The sequence below is a fragment of the Chiloscyllium punctatum genome, chromosome 39 (genome assembly GCF_047496795.1).
Source record: "Chiloscyllium punctatum isolate Juve2018m chromosome 39, sChiPun1.3, whole genome shotgun sequence".
NCBI classification, from domain to species: Eukaryota; Metazoa; Chordata; class Chondrichthyes; order Orectolobiformes; family Hemiscylliidae; genus Chiloscyllium; species Chiloscyllium punctatum.
In genome coordinates, this window is record NC_092777.1 from 16,661,981 (window position 1) to 16,684,490 (window position 22,510).

Consider the following 22,510-nt stretch of genomic DNA (forward strand, 5'->3'; position numbering starts at 1 on the left):
AAATGAAAACATCAGGGGATTGAATTAATCGTAGGTTCAGACTTCCAACCTTTGGAGAAACAAAGCTGTCTCTTGAAAACAATTTGCTTTCTCTACCATATTTTTCAAATAGGCAATTGGAGAATAAAGTTGATGTGGTCTAATTAGCAATGACAGAGCATGTTAACAGCAGTGTCGAGTGGGAGATACATGGGAGTGATGGATGCTATGTTGATAATCTAATTAAGGCATTCCAATGAGAATATTTATGAAATTAATGGAGGTGAAAGACTCAGCACCTGAACTCCAAGACCAGGTAGCTGCCTTGAAGTCAATCCCTGGTATCTGGTACCTCTTTTCATGTCATATACTGCTTTAACCATACCAAACACGTTTCATTTCGCTTCCAATGTGTTGAATTGGTGGTGGCTCATCAATGCACAGTCTTGTTATTGTGAAATATTGTCCATTCAGGGAAGCCGTAGGTTTGAAGTTGTAACTGTAGGTCTGTTCAAAAGCATATTCTGGAGTTGACTAGCATTTCCTAGATCATATTACATAAGACATAATTGATGTTTTCTTTTGACAAGAACCATTTTATTCTATACCTGATCTTTATCCCTGCATCAGACACCCAATGATGATCACTGCTACATTTTGGTAGTAGTGATTGAAATACCTATGAGACCACAGTTACTGGTTACCATTCATGTCCATATAAATAAAACAAATCACAGATTTGTTTCTGCTAACAAGATAGGGTAGAGTTGACTGGCTTCACCTGACTATAAGTTACCAATAGGGGTCACCATTTTATTTGCTTCGAGTTGGATCTACAAAAAACAAAGACTAGCTGTGGGATGCTGCCACCACTGCAGACTCATACCTGTACCTCTACAAAGTTGTATTGTACTTGTATTATCAAAGTTGTTAAATATTAACTTGGGGAGATATTCAATTCTCCCAAAAAACACAATTTCATGCAAATTATTTGTTCAGGTCTACAGTAAGATGGTTCTTGGTGGAGTGTTGGGAAACTGAGAGTCCAAATTGATTCTTCCAATACAGTTGTGGGACACTCAGTTTCTCCAAGCCATTTCCATTTTCCATTGAGAGTTCATCATTTGAGCAAATTGACAGTTATGCTTTATTTATTTCTCTGGTCTACCAGTGATTTGCAGAACTGGAATGCTTTGTGTTAATTTTAGTGCATGGCTTCACTATCAATGTTGGTTGCTAGGTAGCAGTAATCATCTGAAAATGAAGCGGATCTATAAAAGTGCTTTGGCTGTTGCATGACATCTGGGGTAAATTTTGTTTCATGATGGATGCACAGATCTTTATCCTGTTTTCAGCCTCTAACTGCTGTTATATCGATTCAGAAGTTCAGTATTTGTTGGTGGCTTTGCTGCTTTCACAGAAGGTGCCAAGTGATGATGTGTGAAGGGACTGGTTATTTATGTGTTACCTCAGAATAAATGAAGTCACTTATATGTGGTGAGGTGTTTTTGATGTTCACAAGAAAGTTAGTCAGTTACTGTTGACTGTGTTACCCTTGGGCACAAGAGTCATCTTGTCAGAAGCTTTCTATAGGGTCTAAAACCACCGGTGAAGAACATGTTTTGATTCTGATATCCTATGCACTTCTATCATACCTGTGTTCTTCCCATCTCCTTTCAAAAGATATTTTCCAAGCTGTTCCTGCAATCCTTCTACCACACCTCTTATTGCAGTTCACCAAACTTTGCTCTTCATTACTTTGAAGATGCTGTTTAACTGCAAGTTGTTATTATTACTGGTGTCACCACTCTGTACTAAATCTTTGCTTCTCTGTCTTCCCCTCATTCCCCATCTCTCTTTCCTACAATTTTATTTCATTTCAATTACTGTTAAGTTTCAAAAACCAACTGCACTGTTGTGACTTACCTGCTATCAGCAGGCATCTGTCCCTCAACCAGCCCCATTCTGACAGTATCATTGTTCATGTCCTTCAATTACTAATCCAGTAAAATGAATATTAATCCCTCGCACAGAAATATACATGTATTTGATGCTAACAAATAATCTACAGAATAAATCCTTACAGCTGCCTCTGTTAGGAGAGAAATCTGAATTCCTTTTTTAGATACAGTGGAGCCCCCTAAGGATAATTTTTATTATGGCAATGAGTATTGATACTGTAACTGCTAGTTTTTTTTTCATATCAATGATGTTTCTATAGACCATAAAGTATTTCTATCCACACTTGGAAAACTCTTAAAACACTGTTCAGAAATAAATTTGCTTACCAATATCCTCCTCTGAAATTTCTTTTTCTTAAGGTTCCACATGTGATAATTATACTTGAGAAATGGTACACTTTGCATTTTGGTTACACAGTATTGACAGTTTGATATGGAGTTATTACTGAACTCTGACAATGTATCTTTCTTGCAACAGCACAATTATGTTTCGAACTCTTTCACTGACCTCTCTGATTCAGACTGGTGTCAATTAAAGTCAGATTAGTGCCAATTTAATCCTGCAGACTCAGCTCATTGCCCACTCATTTCTCTTGGCCAATGTTCACTATGAAGTAAATCCAAGAGATGGTTATAAACTAAATAAAAACTAAACAAGTAACAAGCCCTTGATGACATGACTGCACCTCTTACAAAATAATGGCTCCAAGAACAAATTTACAAATGGGAAAGGGAGGGTTTCTTTTGCTACTTTTATTTCATATTGGCATTGATTTCAAATGAATTTCAGAAGTCTATATCAATTTAACTGGGAAACCTATTTACGGGGTGGCCAACACAAATTATTGTAATTTTTCTTTCTTGAAAGGAACTAATTATTCAAAGTAAACAACAAAAACTGAAATTGCTGGAAAAGTTCAACAGGTCTGCCAGCGTCTGTGCAAAGAAATTGAATTAACTTTTCAGCTCAAGTGACCCTTCCTGAGAACCTCCGAGAGATGCTGTTCTGAAGAAGGTTCATTTGACCCGAAACATTAACTCTGCCAGACTTGCTGAGTTTCTCCAGAAATTTCTGTTTTTGTTTCTGATTTACATCAACCTCAGTTCTTTGGGTTTCTAATTATTCACAATGTTTCTTATTAGTGTAAGTTTCTGGCATTGATAAGATATAAAATCTACCTGGTTACATTCTTCTTTCAAGTATGATATATCCTCTGTTCGAGATATTGGTTACCACAATATTACTATGTGATGCAAATAGTTGCTATATTTAGTGCAAAGATTTGATAAAACTTAAATGGTTTTTAAAGCATTTTTCTGCAATTAACTATGTCTTTTTCACTGTGTCTGAAGTACTTAAGTTGAGCTTATTTTAGTCACCTCAATGTCGACACCATGTTTGTTTCACTTCAGGAGGTCCAGAAGCGGGAGGATGCGAGTGGGCAGTTAAGCTGTATTCAGCTGCCTGTCGACTCGTCTGGGGTACGTAACTCTTCACCATCAATTCACATCCACAACGTTTCTACATGAAAACAGCAGAGACCAGAGAGTGGGGGGAGGCAAAGCTCAGCAACCTTGTGGGCTGCTGTTTAAGAAAGAATTGTGTTTGTCCATTGATTTTTCTCTTATGCATTCCTTTAATAGATCTGAGTGAAAGCTTAGTCATTTTCTCTGACTGTGGAAACAGTCAAGGATTGACTTTCTTTCCTGATTGAAGATGGTTCCCTCTGCAGGGTTCCTTTCAGAGATTTGTTTTGGACAGACTGAGAGGATCAATGCTAAAGAAATAGTTTTCTTTATCAGATTGAATTTGATCTGAATGTGCAATCATATATCTGTGATTACAATGAGCAGGGTATTATTTTCTCTATTTTTAAAATGGTGTTTCAGTGTTCACCTTGATGGCCAACTTAAGGGTAAATAACCTCAGAAATGGTTAGTTTGCTGGTTTATTCCCTACAGCATACAGAAGAGCGAGGATATGAGGATTTTATGGATTGAATGAGAATGAAAGAGTGAATTGAAATGTAGCAACTAGGCTTATACTCTCTTTGAGTATAGAATGAGTGATCCGATCAAGATGGCTAAAACGTTTAAGTAATTATAAAACTCCAATGCAGTAGGAATATTTGCTAGGGAATCATGAACGATGGAAAATTGTCTTAAAAATTAGAGTCAGGGCATTCAGGAGTGAATCAGGTAAAAGAATATTTAGGGTAAAGACAGTGGAAATACTGCAGATGAAATATGGAATTGTCTCCCTGAAAAAGACTGAGAGTGTTGGGACAATTGTAGCTCCAGGCCCGTGATTGATAGTTTTCTGTTGGCTACAGGTGCAGGTAAATAAGTCTAAGGTGCAGATCAGGAATGACTTAATTGAATGGCAGAGCAAGCTTGAGGGGTTGAATGGCCTCCTCTCGTTCTGATGTTCCAACAAAGGAAGGTAAATGCACAACACTTCTTTTTCCTTGTCAATATATTTGATGACATAATGGAAGCTTGAACAAGAATGTAAGAGAGAGAGAATAGAAAGACAAATTGTACCAGGACATCTTGTGGCAGGTACCAGATTCCCCATAGTCTGAAACATGTTCCTCAAGCACTGGTTCAGAATTAGATGTGAAGTGCCCTCTACTCTATTCCAATGACATACATACCTTCCTAAGGCAGTACAATTTTTCAATCATAACAACAGCCATTCTGTGACCCCCTTGAGTAAGACTGTTTCATTTGACGCTAAATGTACCCATATCCACTGGCCTCTGTTCACTGACATTTAATTGTACCTGAGCACACACTCATTTCATGTAGTCAACTTGCCTTTTGAACTTAAGAGAATATAACGTACAAGGTTTTGTTGCTTGCTTGCTGTATATGGATTTTGGATTGGTACAAGATGTGGTAATGTAGGTGCAGTCTCTCTTGTATGAGTGATGTAAAGATGGAACACTGACTTGAGCAGTAATAGCTCCTGCAGCATTCTAATGGCCATTGTTTTGAGGTGAATCATCCTCAGAAAGCACACTGTATGACTTTGCATTACCTTAAATCTTAGGTCCTCCGAAGGCTGCCAGAGAAGCAATGACATATTCCACCTGTTGCCAGGGATAGGCTTTATGGGACATTGCTGACCACAATAAGTCATACTCCTTCCCTCCATCATAAGGTCAGGAGTAGGGATGTTCGCTGGCAACTTCACCATGTTCAGCAACATTTGCAGGTCTTCAGAAACTGAAGCAGTCCATGACCAAATGCCACAAAACCTGGACAATATCCAAATTTGGACTGATAAGTGACAAGTCACATTCATACCACACAAAATGACCATCTCCAATAAATAATAACCTAATTCCTAGCCACTCTCCCCTACATCAAAGATATCTTGGAAATGACTACCAGACTACTCCAACGTCTTGGCATCATGGTAGCCCACAAACCCACCAACACACTAAAACAGCAGCTAATGAACTCGAAAGACCCTATACAGACAACAAGCAAAGCATGTACAAAATACCATGCAAGAACTGTAACAAACAATACATCAAACAAACAGGCAAAAAACTAGCCACTAGGATATATGAATGTCAACTAGCCACAAAAAGACACGAACCACTCTCACTAGTATCTTTACGGACAGATGAGGAAGGACACCACTTCAATATATGCATCCTAGATCAAGCCAAACAGAGACACGCATGAGAATTTCTAGAAGCATGGCATCCCAACGAGAACTCTATCAACAATCCTATCGATTTGGACCCCATCTATCACCCTCTGAGAAAAAGAACAGGAAATGACATCAGCAACACATGAAATGGCATCACTAACCCAAGGAAACCTAAACATATAAATAGAAAGTGGGACATAAGACCAGCACTTCACCAGATGCTCAATGATGCTGTTACCTACTATAGTGATGAAACGTTTGAAAATGAACCTTCCAGCTCAGCGAGTAAAATTACATCCATTATATCAAACCCCCTCAAAATATATTAAGATTGTCTAGTCCCTAACTTTTTCTTATTTTAAAGATTAGTGTAAAACCTGTGGTCCAGATACAATTCAATTGGTCAAACTACTTGACTTTAAGCAAAACACACTTTATTTTTATACTACACTTAAAATACAGACAAAATAAAAATAAAAGAATTGGCTTGACTGTAACTCTATCAAAATGCTTAACAAAATAATATGTTGATCAACTATTACTAATAAACTGTTCCAATATAATAGCGTCCCATTAGCACACCCTTGGCAAAGGCAAATTCAGTGAAATAGATTGTCTCACATATAATTCTAGCAGCAGGAAGAGGACCAAAGCTTTTAGCTATAAGAGAGAGGAATACGAGCTTCCACATCCAGCTTTAAGACCCTGAAAACTGCAGAAAGCTAAAATTAAACACCCTGGTTCTGTCGGAGCTTGACCACACCCATTCAGGCTTCTTCTATTGTTCCCGCTTTAAAAAAAACCCAAGGCCTCACAAGCTGTATTTTAATGGTTTTGATCAGACTGCATTTCACCTTCTTCATGAAACAAACAGGATAAAGTACACCTTTTAAAGCCATAGTATCATCACAATTATCATCATTGAATCCCCTAATATCTAGGGGTTATCATTGTTCAGAAATTAAAATGGACCAGCCAGATAAAAGAAGTGGTTGCAGGAGCAACTCAGAGGCTAGGAATACTGTGGTGAGTAACTGAGAGTAATTCCTGACTCCCCAAAGCCTATCCACCGTCTACAAATGGATAGGAGTGTGTTAGAATACATCCTACTTCCCTTGATGAGTGCATCTCCAACATCTCCAAAAAACTCAACACCATTGAGGACAAAAGAGATTTTCTAATTTGAATGTATGGCATTCATGACCTTCAGCATTTCCTCCCTTCCCACAGAGACACAGTGGAAGCAGTGTGTACAACTGCAAATCCAAACCTCCACAAATGGCACCTTCCAAACCCAAGATCACTACTACTCAGGATGGCAAGAGCAACAGATATATGGGAACCACCATCACCTGCAAGTTTCCCTCCAAGCCACTCACCATCCTGACCTGTAATATTTTTATTCTATTTGTTCCTGAGAACATTGCTTACTGGGTTAGTATTTATTACCTACCCAGAATAGCCCTTGTGAGCTGTCTTCCTGAATGGCCACATTCCATGGGCTATAGTGCTGTTAGGAAGGAGTTCCATGCATTTGAACCAGAGATATTCCTGCCTTTAATCCAAATTGCACAATCTTTTGTGGCCTTGATGACTTAGGATGTAGTAGTCAAGGAAGTGAATAGTTCATTTATAAATACTTCTAATCAACATGTTCAGACATACTGTTTTGACAAACTCTGGAGGAGGTGGGACTTGAACCTAGGCTTTCTGGCCTAGAGCTAAGAACAATACCACTGCACTACAAAAGCCCTCTTAAGAGAGTTGAGCACCAATTAACAGTTCTGAGCCGAACTGAAGATAAGTCATACCAGACTTAAATCGTCTACTTTGTTCGTGATGCTGCCAGAACTGCTGAGTTTCTCCAGCGTTTTCCAAATTTGTTTCAGATTTCCACAGTATTTTGTCTTTATTCATTAAAAAGGTTCACGAGGCTAGACATAAAAAAGATATTTCTGTTTGCCGGGAGTCCAAAATGACAGGTTAGAAGAATAAGATAGTTATACATACAGTCAAGAGTCTTCCCAGAATATTCTTTATCCAGAGACAGATGAGAATTTAGAGTTTGCGATCACTTGGAGTTGGTTGAGACAAATAGCATAAATGGATTAAGAGTAAACCAGATAAATACAGGAAGGAGCAAAGAATAGAAGGATCTTCTGGTGGGGTTAGATGAAGTTGAGTGAGTTAAGTCCATTATGAAATATAAGCACTGGTATGGATCACTTGGGCTGAGTGCCCTTTCTTCTTTTCTATAAATTTGATGTAACAGGTGTATGTCAATATTATAATCAGCCTTTGTCGAAAGATGGTCATCTAATTCACTCCCAGAATTCTTATTTATTCATTTGTCATGTTCTGTCGTCACTCCCTGCAGTGATTCACTTGGCTCTTGACTCTAAGTCAAGGAGTTGACTGCTCAGCAGTGATTGCTTTTAATCAAAAGGATTAATGTCACTCTAATAGCAATGGTTATCTTATTAGTGACAATGAGAAACAAAGCTCAGCTGGACACAGTTATGCAATGGCTCCAGTACAGCTTTTTAATAAAAGAGCAAGTGCCCACTTCTACGATTCCCTCATCGGAAGCAATGATCTATCAGTTCAACGTTGTCGTTAAAAAGTGTGACGCTGGAAAGGCTCAGCCAGTCGGGCAGCATCCAAGGAGCAGGACAGTCAATGTTTCGAGCATAAGCTCTTCATCAGGAATGAGGGGTGGGCCAACAGGGCTGAGAGATAAATGGGAAGGGGGGGTGGGGCTAGGGGGAAGATAGCTGAGAATGCAATAGAGCGATGGAATTGGGGCGTAAGTGACAGTTCAGACAGGAGGGTGGAGTGGATAGGTAGGAAGGAAGATGGACAGATAGGACAGGTCAAGAGGGCGGTGCCGAGTTGGAAGGTTGGATCTGGGATAAGATGGGGGCAAAGGAAATGAGGTAACTGGTGAAATCAACATTAATCCCATATGGTCGGAGGGTCCCAAGGCGGAAGAAAAGGAGTTCTTCCTCCAGGCATCAGATGGTAAGGATTTGGTGGTGGAGGAGGCTCAGGACCTGCATGTCCTTGGTGGAGTGGGAGGGGGAGTGAAAGTGTTCAGCCACAGGACGGTGGGGTTGTTTAGTTCATGTGTCCCAGAGATGTTCTCTGAAGCGTTCCGCAAGTAGGCGTCCTGTCTACCCAATATACAGGAGACCACATCGGGAGCCACGGATACAGTAGATGCGATGTGTGGAAGTGCAGGTAAATTTCTGACGAATGTGGAAGGTTCCAGTGGGGCCTTGGACGAGGCGAGGGGGGAAGTGTGGGCGCAGGTTTTGCACTTCTTGCGGTGGCAGGGGAAGGTGCCAGGAGGTGAGGGTGGGTTGGTAGAGGGTGTGGACCTAACAAGGGAGTCACGGAAGGTTCAACAGCTGACCATGTGATCATAAGCTTATCACACAGACTGTATCAAAGATTCTACGGATGTTTTGAATCATAAATTGGACTCCAAAAGGAAAAATATCCTGTCCTGATCCATCTGATTAAAAGTATCAAACATCAGTCTATATATTATGGCAGCAGACTGATGACTGAGAGCAACTCGTCGAAGGTTTGAGGTGCAGAATAATTCCCATGAAGCTTGACACAAATGAGATAATGGTCTGTATTTACCAGGATCTGATTTCCAATATGCTTCGTATGAAACATATGCCTTTGGTTGATTCCCCTACAGTTGGCACAACTATGATTGTCAGGTACATTTAAATAAACGAGCTACGGCAAGTCCCAGATTACAGTAGGAATGCACATGGCACTGATAGAGCCACACCTTGGATACTATGTACAGCATTGGTCCCCTCATTTAAGGAAGTATATAAATACATTGGAGGCAAGTCAGAGAAGGCTTACCAAATTAATACTTAGAATGAGAAGGTTTTCTTACGAGGAAAGGTGTAACAGGCTAAACCTGTATCAACTCCAACATGGGTAACTCCTACTCCTAGTTCTTATGTTTATATGTAAGATCTTCCTTGACCACACCTTCTTCCTTATCTATGTGTCAGGTGGCTTGTCCTATATCCAGTTATTGATGACTTAGTTCTGTCCCTTTAAACACCAAGAAGACCAAAGCGTCCACTATGACCTCAGCATCTCATCATTTAATGCAGCCAGTGGCAGAGGCTGAACCAAATTACATGAAATTCCAACCCCGTATTCATCCATTACAAAGACGGCCTACTTTCACCTCCAGATCATCAGATATCTCTGTCCCCGTCTCAGCCAGTCTACTACCAGAAGTCTCATCCTTGCAAGCTCACCTCACTCCAATGATCGAGAACAGCAAAGTGTATAATGATAACTGTGTATAATTGTGTGATGATGTCAGTGTCAATAATTATTGAGAGATCAGGAAGAAAGTACTGTAGATGTTCCAACAGGCATTAAGAGAATGTGTCTATCTGCTGAACTATCAATATACAGAGTACTTCCCGAAAGTACCTTGTACTCAAGGAAGTACTTGGGAGACTAAGGCTAATTAAACCCCTTAGGCATGAGTTTTTATTCATTCACAGAATGTGGACATTACTGGATCTGCCAGCATTTATTTCCTGTATTTAGTTGCTCTTAAGAAAGCGAGTCAGTTGCCTTCTGTTCAGCCATGCTAAATTGCCCCACAATATCCAGGGATGTGCAGGCTAGGTGGATTAGCCAGAATAAATGCAGGGTTACGGGATCGAGCGGGATGCTCCTTGGAGGATCCTGTAGCCCGGCTGGGCCAAATGACCTATTTCCGTACTGTGGGATTCTATGATTCTATCATAAGGCATAGAGATATTAACTTCACATGGGAATACAGAATGTTGGACATTACCATAAGCTGGAACCATGTTGATTTGGAAAATAAGCTTGTGATGCTCTCAAAAACATCTAAAAAATATGCACTAAAAAATATTACTTCTCTAAGGGTAGTAAATTTTCAGATTGGCTTACCAAACCTAGGTTCAAGATCAAAATGGCCAAGGTATTGTCAGTTCTAACTATTGGGTTTGTCGGAAGGATTATTTGGAACAAGCCTTTTTTCTAGCCTTCAGCTTTTGTTTCAAATCTTTGAAATGTAAAGGTTTAACCTTTGTTTACCTGTCCCCACACCAACCATCTCTTGCCCCTCCACTGCCTGTCCAATATCCCAAAGTAACTGTAACGTGACTGACTAAATTACTCCAGTTCAGTAACACCTTTAACTTCAAATGAACACCCTGTGAATATGAAGCCTGACACAGTTTGAATACGTTCTTTTCAGCCTCAGAGCACGTTGTGAACTGAAAAGATTATTGTTGGCTTTACACTTTTATCCTTGATTACTGAAACTTTATTTTCTACTAACACTGTGCCAGAGATTGGGCTTCCTGTAGTTACCATTTTGTTCTCAGTTTTAATAAATATCGCAGGACACAACACCATAACTTAATTAGCATGCAACCAAGGGAAACTGTGCATCTGTTTGCTAACAGATCGTAGTTTTTTCCTTTGAACTCTCTCCTTTGAGTTAACATGCAATCAGACAATGCAATTGGTCTTCCTTTCAAGGTAGGCTGTATAAAAATAGTATTCACAGTCATGACCGAAACACATGCTGAGGAACACTCATACTTTATTCCAATGTGTTAATAGATACATTTTGGCTGCACAGCAGGTCCTGCAGTCCTACTGATTTACCTTAGAGAGTACAGAGGACAAGTAATGAAGAGATTAGATGGAAAAATAAAGAATAGCTTTATTATCTTGTCATAAATTGCCCTTGCTGTTTTTAACTGGCTGGGAAACAAAACAGGTATTTGTAGAGAGTGGATGTGCAGGTGCCAAGGTAGAGGATAATGCCATTTTACAATAGTTATCAGAAAGAAAGCATTGCATGAAACACTTCCAGATGTATTATGGTAGGCTGCCCACTGCATTATTTAAGCCACTTCTTAGTTCTGTAAGAAAGAAACCCCCCAGTCTGATGATCAGGATGACTCTCTTCATACCAAGAACATTTGCTTCACGATTTACAAAGTGCTTTTCTCTGGGCATATAATTGCCAAAGAACCTGAAGAGATGTACATTGCTTGGTGATCTGCTATCAATTTCTGGGCATTTATAATCACAGAGTCGCCTGAGATCATCCATAAATCACATAACTCTGACAGAAGAAAGAAGTATAAGACAATAGAAGCTACTTGGATGCTGCCTGAACTGCTGTGCTCTTCCAGCAGCATTAATCCAGAATCTGGTTTCCAGCATCTGCAGTCATTGTTTTTACCTCGTTGATAAAACAATAGAGGTCTATCTCCAAGTATTCAGATTTATCATACAGGAAGAAGATTGACTATATTAATTATTGTTACACATTTGTGTAAAACAGACATCAATTGAGAGGACCCAAGAGAGGATTTAGAAAAATTTGGAGTGTGTTTTGAAACCCAGCAGTACAGGGGAGAGTTTGACTTTCTTCATTGTCATTCCTAACCAAATAAGCTGTGTGTCCTTTACCTAATGGACCACTGTTTCATTTCTTTTTCTGCCAGGAGCACAGGGGGTTCTGTTAGTGCAAACATAACATACTCCTCTCTGAACACTTAGATTTCCTGTGCAATTTCTAAGTCCTACACAATATAAGGGAATGAACAATTGTATTGAATAATTAGTTTTCCTAGCATTGACTAAAATTTTGTTTCATAAATCATTTTGCCTCGCTCAGAAAGACGAAGAGGAACACAGACCTCAGGTAAATATTTTAACCTTAGTGCCATCATTCCCTGCTTGCCAGCCAGCTGTAGATGTGGCCCTGGAGAAGCACAGCAGGTCAGGCAGCATCCGAGCAGCAGGAAATTGACGTTTTGGGCATAAGCCCTTCATCATTCCTGATGAAGGGCTTATGCCCAAAACGTCGATTCTCCTGCTGCTTGTATGCTGCCTGACTTGCTGTGCTTTTCTAGCGCCACATTTTTTGACTCTGATCTCCAACATCTGCAGTCCTCACTTTCTCCTAGCTAAATGTAGAATGCTAGGATGATAAGAGCGGGGGTGATATTGGCTTCTTGTTGCCGTGATGTTCTTGCTGTAGTTAGAGGGAGATTGTTGATGCTCTTGATGGTTGAGGGTGGCTGTCATTCTCTGTCTCGCTGCTTTCCTTTATTGCAGTTTCTGGGCTATAGAAGTCTGAAGGCCTTCATTTCTTCTCTTGCTCTCATGTTTGGATCACAAGTGACCAAAGATCACAACTTCCCCAGTGTCTTTTAAAGTGTAATAACTGATGCAACAGCTATGCCTTTATGTTTGTAAAGAAATTATGATTTTGCTTGTCTGAAAGCCCATAGAAAACTTGTCAGCAATTGCAACGAAGGTAATCGTCAGAATTAACATGGAATATAAAGCATGTCTTGTTCATGGTGATTGTACAACTATCGTCAATGGTTTTAAAATATTATCTGGTTCACTAAATCTCTTTAAGGAAGGAAATCTACTGTCCTTACCTAGTCTGGCCTATGTGGCAATCCAGGCTCACGGTAATGTAATCAACTCTTAATTGCCTTCCAAAATGGTCTTGCAGGTCATTCAATTCAAGGGTAATTAGGGATAGACAACAAACACTGGCTTTTCCAGCTACACCCATATCCCATGAAAGAATAAAGAAAAAAATGTCAGAATTCACAATGACTCCGTAAGTCTAAACTTAGTGCTGTACAACAAATTCCCCAGTAGTTTGACAAATTAAGATTTAAGCAAAATGAACTGTAGCAGTATACAAATAAACCCATTGTGATAGATAATTGGATGCAATATATGTGGATTATATCACATGCTATGACAAACTACAAACCCAAAGTAGGTGAATTTGTTTATTGCGACCCAAATCCTTTGAATTTTGGATTATATGTTGTCCCTCTAAACACGTGATGAGACAAATTCCCTTTCTGTGGAATATCAGTAATGCAGAGTGACACTAACAGCATGGGTTCAATTCCTGTACTAGCTGAGGTTACCATGAAGGCGCTGTCATCTCAATCTGTCCCCTCGCCTGAGGCATGGTGACCATCAGGATAAACTCATCACCAGTCATCTCTTTCTCTACTGAAAGAACAACCCTATGGTACTCTGGGTTTATGGTGACTTTATCTTAATTATCAATGACATTATCTACACCCTATCATGGTGACGATTCAGACTTGATCAGTGTCAATATTAAAAATAGGTTTTTCGTCGAAAAGAAACTTTTTCCTTGTAATTGACTGTCATTAATCTAACTAACAAGTTTGGTTGTATGAGCTAGAGGGGGCGCGTACAGACTTTGGGAATTAAGAGATGTATTGGTGTGAGAGCTCAGAGAATTACCACACTTCACTTGGTGTGCTGGAAATCAAACACTCTATTCCCGATTAATCACAAACATTAAAATGATTGTATAATATTCCCCAATTTACCTGATTTTCAAACCCAGGTTCATAGAAAGCACAGATCAGGTTTCTATACTGAAGAATGCTTTATAATAAGTTTTTAGCCCCTAGCTGCAGGTAAACAGTTATAAGCTGTTTGCAGATAACACTACTATTTAAAACTCTAATCCCCTTCAACACACAGACAGATATATAGACAGGGAAGGGAACATGGGTAGATGGGAAAAACCTGAACAGGTAGTTCAGTATTCTTTGTCTACAATTTGTAAGTTAGCTCTTGTTGATCTGAGTTGGTTCTTCTTGAACTGAAAGATTTTTCGTGGCTTCCTTTTTCTGAATGCTTCTACTGCTTTGCAAAGGATACACAGTGGCTTTGTAAAATATTTTGGACTTATCCATTAAAAGCCACATCTTATATTAACTTCTGAATGAATGATTAACTGGTTCTCTTCAAATTTAAACGGAACATTTGAGATCAAAAGTTTACAAGCTGTTCAGTTACTTGACGCCCTATAGATCATAGAATAGAATCCCTACGATGTGGAAACAAGCCCTTCAATCCAACAGGTCCACACCGACCCTCTGAAGAGTAACCCAACCAGACCCATTCCCCTACCCTATATTTACCCCGACTAATGCACCTAACCTACACATCCCTGAACACTATGGGCAATTGAGCATGGCCAATTCACTTAACTGCACATCTTTGGACTGTGGGAGGAAACTGGAGCACCCGGAGGAAACCCACGTAGACACAGGGAGAAAGTGCGAACTCCACACAGACATTCGCCTGAGACTGGAATCGAACCTGGCTCCCTCACAGCTGTGAGGCAGGTGAAGCAGTGCTAACCACTGAGCCACCATGCTGCCCCATGTCATGGTAGTTAGCAAGCAAACAGTCCTTGTCATCAGTTCAATGCCTGCAATGGCTGAGATCACCATTAACATCCTGCCTTTTCAATCTTGTTCCTCGTCTGAGGCGTAGTGACCCTCAGAAGATTTTTGAGAGAGCAGCCTTACAGCCCTCTGGGACCATGGTGACTTTACTTTATTTGAATTCTATAAAATCTGGAATAGCAAGTTACCCTAATGGTGACCATGCAATTGTTGTAAATACCCACTTGATTCACTAATATCTATTATGGAAGGAAATTGCCATCCTTACCCATTCTGGCCTACATGTGACTCCAGATACCTAACAATGTAGTTGATTCTGAATTACCTTCTGGAAAAGTAGGGTTGGGCAATAAATGCTACACTGGGGAGTGACGCCCACATCCTGTGAACAATTTTTTTTAAAATGTAGTAGAGTTCACAGAAATAAACCCTTCACAAAACTTGGCACAATGTATTCTAAGCCTATTTTTGCTAAGATTCCAGTAAGTGCAGATGGTCTTCTATAAAAGTTGCTGGTTTGACACTTCAGGGAGGAATGCTGCCATTTTGCTGAGGTATCTTTGAGGTGACTGTGCAAGAAATGACATCTGCTGGAAGACACTTGCAACTGTGAAGCCTGAGGAATTGAAAATTATTAAAATGGAGAGATGATGATATTGTAAATAAACAGCTAGATAGTGACGTAGAAGAGAGAGGTGGAAAGATTGATTACCATTCACTTGATGCCCTCAATGTGAGGTTGTCTGCAGAGTGGCATTGTTACAAGATCGTGTCACCCCTAGTCTCAGGAACATCAAAGGGACGTTAAATGGGGTGCTAGGGGGAGACAATGATCTTAAATCAAAATGGGGAATGAAGAAGACACAAATTCATTGTGGACCTCTTTGCAATGTTCAAAACAGCTTTACTCCATATAGATAAATCCTAACCTACCTACAAACTATGCTGCTGCCGCAGATATTGAATGGTCAGAAGTTACCACAAAATCAGCAGAAATGAAAATATGATGGTAAAAAGCAACACTGGTGTAATATATATTCTACTTTCTGCAAGATGTCTGTTTCTCATCTTGAAATTTTGTGGAAATAATACACAAGTTCCCTGCTGTGGCCAGGTCTCATTCTCACAAGGCTACACCAAAATACTATTGGTTCACGTCTCATGATAGAAACATATGTGCAAAATCTAGGTTGACCATGATCAAGGGAGGAAAGGACTGCCTTTCTGGCAAGACATTAAACTAATTGCCCTCTTAATTGGATGTAAAACTTCCATGACTATTTCTAAAAAGGGTTAAGAGCTCTGGCCAATATTTATCCATTGCCCAAAAATTACTGAAAGAGGGTATTTGTTTCTTTTTGTTACATTGTCATTTATTGGATCTTGCTTTGTAGAAATTGGCTCCTGGTTTTCCTGCATATAGCAGTGACAGGGCTTCAATTAAATGTTTCATTGGCTCTAAAGCACTCTGGGGCTTCTTTAGGTTGTGAAATCCTCTAGTTTTATGAATCTGTCTTACCCACCAGGTAACGATTTTTTTTCTTACTCTATTGGTAGTGAGCTGCTTTCTTGAACCACTGCAGTAACTGTGCTGTTAGAGAGGGATTAGTTTCAGGACTTTGACCCAGTAAGAGTGAAGGAACAGCAATATATTTCCAAGTCAGAATGGTGAGTGGCTTGGAGGGGAACTTGCATGTGGTTGTGTTTCTATGTATCTGCTAGTTTTGTCCTTCTCGATGGTAAGTGGTTACAGATTTGGAAGATTCTGTCTAAACCTTGTCGAGTTCCTCCAAGGTCTATTGTAGATGTTACACACTGTTGCCAATGCTGTTGGTAGAGAAGTGACAGAATGATGTATGAGACTTTACTTTCTGGAAGGGCAGGAGAACCTGGTGTACAAAAGAGGACTAATAAAAACTGGAATTCATTTCTGTTAAATTGTACTATTAACATGGGATTAACAACAAACACCTGGTGCTGCATGAACTGCTCACAATAAGCATGCTGTAGTAATTGATGCACGGCAAAAGTTAAAATCAAAGAAACTACTTAACATCTTTTTCAACGATGCTTCCAATAATATGGTAAGGACCATAACATTTTCTTTACATTACTGAATCAAAGTTTCTTCTAAGATTTTTAGTTAACATCAGTTTCTGTCAGTGACTGGGAACATAAGAGAATTGTGCCCAAATTCCACACCACATTGTGCCTGCAATTTAAAGCCTCTGTTTCACTCTCACCCAAGGGAGATGTCTCGAAGTCGGACTCAGAGGCTGACTTTTTTTGTCAGAGCCTTGAAGATGACAGTGGAAGCAAAAAGGACCTTCCAAACACTACCTGTAAGTTCAGTTGCTACAAAGTTTTCAGCAAAGGCAGAAATTTGTGTGAATGCTTTAGGTTTGTCAAGCATGGTGACAGGTTTATGCATCCACAAATTTTTGACAGCAGCATTTCAATGTGATTTAAAAGGTTTATTGTATTAAAAACTGATGCAGAGTCTTGTTTTCAATTCCTTTAAACTGGCAATCAATCTTCAGTGTAACTTGAATACTTAAAACATCAAACCACATACATTTTGTTTCCTGTTCATTCCTGGGATACGAACATCCCTGGCTGGACCAGCATTCATTGCTCATCCCTAATTGCTCTGGAATTAAATAGTTTATCTGTATATTTAAAATAAAATACTATGCATCATCACATGCAGAAAGTTACAGAAAAGTTGCTTCCTATCTTCCCACATTTTGAGTGAAGATTTTCTGTCAGTATTTGCAAATGGTAAAATAATTAAGCTTGTTTGATGTTCCAGTTCTACTCAATTAACTTGCTGGGATTCTCTACCCTCCCCTCCCCAATTCTGGATCCACCCATTCCTGCACTCTTCAAGCCCTCACTGAACCATCTGAAGCCTCCATGATGCTAAATCCTTTTGCCACATCAAATTGGCCAGTGAACTGTCCAGGACAAATTTCCTTGAGCAAACTAAGGAATGGTGGCTCAATGGTTAGCGCTGCTGCCAAGGACCCAGGCTTGATTCCACCCTGGCAGTGACTTTGTGGAGTTTGCACATTCTCCCTGTGTCTGCATGGGTTTCCTCCCACAGTCCAAAGATGTACAGGTTAGATGAATTGGCCATGCTAAATTGCCCAGTGTCCAAGGATGTGCAGGCTAGGTGGATTAGCCATGGGGAATACACGGTTACAGGGATAGAGTTGGGGAACTGGTTTGGGTGGGATGCTCTTCAGAGGATTGGGTGGACCAGATGGGCTGAATGACCTGCTTCCATACTGTTGGGATTCTATTATCCTAACTCTATGAGGCTCCATAGCACCAGTGGGACTTAAACATACAAACAGCTTCGGAGCTGGTGCTTGTTGCCTAGGGCAATATCGGCAGACCATATAGCTGCTGATCAGACAAAGGCACAAGGCAGAACCTAGGTGATTCTGCACAGGAGAATCTAACTCTGAGCCAATCTCCACATTCTGTTGGCTGGTTACAAAGCAGCACTCACATAGGGCCAATATAAGGCCTACCTGTTTTATGGTAATTTGATTTCATGTGAGAGGACGCAATAAGGAAAATTGTGGGTGCTTTTCATGATTTCCCTACAATAATGTAGCAGACCGAAAAAAAATTAACTGGCACACACCGTCTTTGGATAAACTAACTATTTACATGTGGGGCTGACCCAGAGGACACTTAACGTTTCTAACTTTGTTTGGAGTGTCTTCACCTTACTTCCTACCTTGAATTGCCCCCTGCCCCCCCCCCCCCCCCCCCAGCCACCATCAGTCATATCTTAAGCCCATCCTCATGACCCCCCACAGCCTATCAGCAGGTTCAAATCCCACCAGATTTTCATTGAATTTGAATTCAATGAAAATCTGGAATTAAGAGTCTAATGATGACCATGAATCCATTGCCAATTGTCAGGAGAAACATATCTGGTTCATTAATTTAGGGAAGTCTCCTTTAGGAAAGGAAACTGCCATCCTTAACTGGTCTGGCTTACACGTTACTCCAGACCCATAGCAACATGGTTAACTCGTAGCAATGGGCAATAAATGCTGGCCTAGCCAGTGGCACCCTCATCCCATGAATAAATGAAAAAAACACAAAGAAACTCATCACCTCATTGTGCTTTAGTGGTAGTATTCCTACCTCTGAGACTGGTGAGTTGGGTTCAAGACCCACCTGCTCCAGAGAGGAGTAATACCATCTCTGAACAGGTTGATCAGAAAATGACTATTTTTATAATGCTGTCAAAAATATTCAAAGTAAATGCAGGTAACTTGAATAATTTTTAATGCACTTGTGATATTTATTCTATAGTTTTGCTTGCAACAGCACCCTAGGCAGTCTTTGATTGCTGAAAACTGGGGGCCCAATGCTTTGGAAGATTTTGTCTATCGTTTTACAAATCTTTCAACATGACAGAAATGCCAGCCCTGTGCTGGTGGGCAAAAGTTTTGAAAAGGGTCAAATGAGAATTACAGGTGTCAGGTGGTCAAGACAAATGCACTTTAGTGTCTCTTTTGTCCCCAACAGTGATGGCAGTGAATGGCCACGTGGATGTCAAAACCAGCCTGACTCCACCACTCATCATCCACACCAACGCCACGCCAATGCCAACCCCAAAGGGAATGCTTTGTGGAGATTCTGCACATTTATACGAGTCCCGCAGAGGAAGCAATGTGTCAATCGATCCAAACTTTTACGAGCAAAAATCACCAGTGAGTCTTTTTTTTATGCTTTATCCAAGCCAGATTTGTTTTGACTTCATACTTTTGAGGATTGAACAATCCACTTGGGCTGGGCCTCCCTCAATGCACCGGCACTCTATTAAAGTTTCAAAATGAAATGCTCAAACATAAAACAGCCATCCAGCTGTCACACACTCCCTATGGACCATGCACACCAACAATGCCACCTCATACTCTGTACCCAAACCCCATAACCTCCCATACACTTCATGTCAACTTACAGTGCTCAGAGCACCAAAGTCCTTGTATCAAACCTCCATGGCCTCTGCATGTCAACCTCTAACCCTGGACACTTATGGTGCCAATGCCACTTTGGGCCACCTAGCATCCTTTGCACCTCAGAAACCATACAGAAATGAACAGAAATAAAGATCTATTAAATGAAGTTCTAAGCATGTATCGCAGATTTCACTACAGTGGAAAAAACACTAATTGATAACAACGCACTTATTACATTTACATTCCTGCAGCTACATTACTCCTTACAAGAACAAGCATTTCATTCAATTACAGAATCCTTTATAACAATAACCACTGGAATTAACTTACAGTCCCACTTCAAAGAGATTATGATGACTTGGAGCTGTCAATCTACATGTAAAATGGTGGGCACCTGACTGTGATAACGGATTGCTGTGAAATCAGTCAGGAAGCAGTAATAGTAACGGGGGCCCTGACAATTAGTGATTCAGCAGGCAAAGAATTTCTTGACATTCCACACTTTTGTTTTTGGCAAAGGGATGGAATTGTTGATCAGGATTTTTAATTCAGAATTTCTTTGCTTTCAGACTAGTGCACGTAGCTCCCCCTATGCACCCTGGAGCACAGCCAGCAGCTGGAACAGCCGTCGCTCGAGCTGGAATAGCCTCGGCCGAGCTCAGAGCCTGAAGCGCAAACATCAGACAGGAGAGCGGAAATCCCTTCTCTCAGGGGACGGCAAGGAGAGCTCTGATGAAGGCGAGGGATCAGAAGATGAGAGATCCAGTCATGCAGGTAGTGGGAGGGGGCCAGGCACTCAGCGCATGGAATCCCTAGAAATGAGGGGCTCTTTCGACATTCCTGACACTCTCCAGGTACCTAACCTTCACAGATCTCCCAGTATCCAAAGCAGCAGGCTCCCACCAACGGACCGCCATGACTGTAATGGTAAAACCTCCCCAACTGCCTTGTCGCACCAAGTCCACGTGGATGAACAGAGAACTGAGTTTGAACACACTGAAGATGACATTGATATGGTGAGTCACTCCAGTGGCTGAAATAATAAGAAATAAATGCTTAGTAGAAGTCAGCACATTATGTTTGAATCTCATCTCTGGGGTAAAAGTTTGAGCTTGGTGTAAACAGAGGGAATGGAACATCTGCCACACATTGTCTATAGAATATGTCTTCATCAATTGCTCTTCTACAACAGACATACAGTGAGAGCAAACTGGAAAATCCTGAGGGAAAACTCTCTTTTTCTAAGCATTCTTAGACCTTAAGATTTCAAAGCAGAAACAGGCCATTCAGCCCATCAAGTCTACTCCACAAAACAATGAGATCGTGGCTGACCTGATAATACTTAAATCTACATTCTTGCTTTTCCCCATAATCCTAAATTTTCTTAATGATTAAAATTCTGTCCATCCCAGCCTTAACTACACTCTGACCCAGCCCTCTGACATGAAGAATTCTGCAGAATCACTTCCTTCTGAGAGAAGAAATTCCTCCTCATTCCTGTCCTAAATGGGTGACCTCTTACTCTTCCTGGAAAGTGAGGACTACAGATGCTGGAGATTAGAATCAAAGAGTGTGGTGATGGAAAAGCACAGCCGGTCAGACAGCATCCAAGGAACAGGAGACCCGATGTTTCAGGCATAAGACCCTGATGAAGAGCTTATGCCAAAATGTTGACTCTCCTGCTCCTCAGATGCTGCCTGATGGGCTGTGCTTTTCCACCGCCACACCTTCAATCCTTACTCTTCCTGTTTGTTTCTGTCTCCATCTCACCTGCTCATTCTCTCCACCTCCTTCACACAGCCTCCAACCTTCTCTCTGAATCACTCGTGTGCATGGCTGCCCCCCGGAGGCATTTCACAATGAGATGTGCTTTTGGCTGCTCTAGCTCTTCGTGAACATGTCTCAGTCGAAATTAATGCAAGCTCTGTCATTGTTTCTCTGCAGTCTACATAAATATAGTAAATTTGAAAGCCACTTGAGATGAAGCAGATGTAGATTGTCGGGTCAATCAGATAAATTAGTCAGTTTTCCAAAGCCAAGTGCGTTAGCAGTAAGGCATGTTCACTGAGTTTGCCTACACTCCTTTGTGCTACATGGCCAGCAGATGTTTCCACATCAGAAACAATTTGTTTTAATCCAGATCACTTTGTTCCGTGTTGTTTTAAAAACTTCTTTGGAAGTTTGAAGTCCTTCATAAAATGCGTTACAAATGCTTATGTTGTGTGTGTACAAGGATTTGTGGAGCTCATTGCTGCTTGCATCTGTAAAAGGAGGAAGGACCTCTACCACAGACAGAGGCCAATTAAAGGTGGCATGGTGGCTCAATGATTAGCACTGCTGTCTCACAGCACCAGGGACCCAGGTTTAATTCCAGCCTTGGGTGACTGTGTGGAGCTTGCACATTCTCCCTGTGACTATGTGGGTTTCCTTTGGAAGCTCCGGTTTCCTCCCACAGTCCAAAGATGTGCAGGTTAGGTGAATTGGCCATGCTAAATTGCCCATAGTGTTCAGAGATGTGTAGGTTAGGTGCATTAGTCAGGGATAAGTGTAGAGTAATAGAGTGGGGAAATGGTTCTAGGTGGGTTAATCTTTGGAGAGTCA

General features: G+C 40.7%; 1 protein-coding gene across 3 annotated transcripts in view; it reads left to right on the top strand.

Moving 5' to 3' along the window:
• cacna1g (calcium channel, voltage-dependent, T type, alpha 1G subunit) overlaps positions 1-22,510 on the top strand; it is a 303,314-nt gene that overhangs the window by 153,526 nt on the left and 127,278 nt on the right. For 2 of the 3 annotated variants that reach the window (XM_072558229.1, XM_072558230.1), the window contains exons 13-17: positions 3,354-3,422; positions 12,329-12,355; positions 17,170-17,263; positions 19,476-19,660; positions 20,479-20,925. In XM_072558229.1, coding sequence (XP_072414330.1) covers positions 3,354-3,422; positions 12,329-12,355; positions 17,170-17,263; positions 19,476-19,660; positions 20,479-20,925 — 822 coding nt within the window. The remainder of the gene's footprint in view (positions 1-3,353; positions 3,423-12,328; positions 12,356-17,169; positions 17,264-19,475; positions 19,661-20,478; positions 20,926-22,510) is intronic. The other variant, XM_072558231.1, reaches the window with a different exon arrangement.